Here is a 1,696-nt window from a genome sequence, read left to right as displayed (position 1 = left end):
GGACTAAAGTTACATTTTTGAAAACATGGCATATCAATAGCTGACTAATAACCTTTTTATTGCCATTGAAGTGAAATTACTGGACATAAATATAGGAGCCTGATAAAAATGCTCCTTTTAAAAGAAAAATGGCAGACGAACTTAGAGGTTTTTGCATTTGAAGTCCTTAATTGATTACCACTGTGCCCTTATGTATTGTTAATACATTCACACAAACTGATGGTATGTTATTCAGTTAATGTTACAAATCCTCAATATCGGAATGTTGACTCTTTATTCTTTATTCTTTTCATGTTGATTATGGTTAAACCAACTATCCAGACCAGCCCAAAAAACACCTGCTGATAGGACACATGACCAGTCTGTGAAACAACCACAGGATTTTAATGAAAGCACGTGTCCTGGTTTGAGGTAAAATGTTGGATGTTTTTATAATTGTTTTAGGTGCTGTAATAATCACACATCACTAAAACACATGATTAACAATCAAACACATTTCATAAACTATCTGTCAAGTCAAGTCACCTTTATTTATATAGCGCTTTTAACAATACAGATTGTGTCAAAGCAGCTTTACAGTATCAAATATGAAAATAGTGTGTCAATGCAAAAGGACAATAGCAACACTCAATTTTCAGTTAAAGGCAGTTTATCATTGAATTCAGTGATGTCATCATCCAGCTCAGTTCAGTTTAAATAGTATCTTTGCAATAATTTGCAATCAAGTCGACGATATCGCTGGAAATGAAGTGTCCCCAACTAAGCAAGCCAGAGGCAACAGCGGCAAGAAACCAAAACTCCATCGGTTACAGAATGGAGAAAAAACCTTGGGAGAAACCAGGCTCAGTCGGGTGAAACCAGCAGTTCAATGCCAGGCTGCAGCAAAGTCAGATTGTGCAGAGGACTCAACTGGTTCCTGTGGTCTTGTCCTGGTGGCTGTCATGTCCCATTATAAAGAGGCACAAAATCACTTTCACAGACTTTTAAATTAAATGTTCCCTCCTGGTGGAATGACCTGCCCACTCTAGCACTCTCTAGTCTAATGGCGCTTTTCTACTGCATGGTACGGCACGGTACGGCTCAGTACGGTTCACTTTTGGGTGGTTTTCCACTGGGTACAGTACCTGGTACCTGGTACTTTTTTTAGTACCACTTCGGTTGGGGTTCCAAGTGAACCGTACCTTTACCAAAACATGACGTGTAAACTCTGCTGATCACGGATTGGCCGGAGAGAATTGTCACTACCTGAGTCACTGAACTTACGACACAAACACAAAAGAACCGCTAGATTTAAAACAGCCAGCGAAGGATCGAAAGCAACTGTTTTGAACGAGCGCACCTTTTTTTTAACAACCAAAAAGTTTTGTTGTCTGTTGAGGAAGAACAGACGTTCCTCTCGTTGATAGCAGAGGAGCGGATCCAGCAAGAGCTTAATGGGGCGACGCGGAATGAAGAAGTTTTTTTTAGGAGTCGTGGTAGTAGAGGCGGCGCAACTATAACGACATGTGAATAATCCCGCCCACTCTAAAGCGGTAATGAACTGCAGTGGAAACGCAAACCGTGCCGTGCCGAACCGTGCCATACCGTACTGAGCCGTACCGTGCCGAGTCGTACCACGCAGTGGAAAAGCGCCATAAGGGAGGGTCAGAGAGCTGTCAGAATGCATCAAAAATATCTTAATTTGTGTTCCGAAGAT

At 41.4% G+C, this 1,696-nt stretch overlaps 1 protein-coding gene across 1 annotated transcript in view; it reads left to right on the top strand.

Annotated features, from left to right (window-relative positions):
- The first annotated feature begins 1,193 nt into the window (after positions 1 to 1,193).
- The window catches only part of LOC107715561 (protein NLRC3-like), a 24,509-nt gene continuing 24,006 nt past the window's right edge, over positions 1,194 to 1,696 (top strand). Inside the window, exon 1 of the mRNA XM_016521708.1 lies at positions 1,194 to 1,200. Coding sequence (XP_016377194.1) covers positions 1,194 to 1,200 — 7 coding nt within the window. The remainder of the gene's footprint in view (positions 1,201 to 1,696) is intronic.

This window comes from Sinocyclocheilus rhinocerous, unplaced genomic scaffold (assembly GCF_001515625.1).
Source record: "Sinocyclocheilus rhinocerous isolate Xijiao unplaced genomic scaffold, SAMN03320098_v1.1 scaffold2705, whole genome shotgun sequence".
NCBI classification, from domain to species: Eukaryota; Metazoa; Chordata; class Actinopteri; order Cypriniformes; family Cyprinidae; genus Sinocyclocheilus; species Sinocyclocheilus rhinocerous.
Note: the sequence above shows the minus strand (reverse complement) of the source record. Positions and strands in the feature narration are given on the sequence as shown.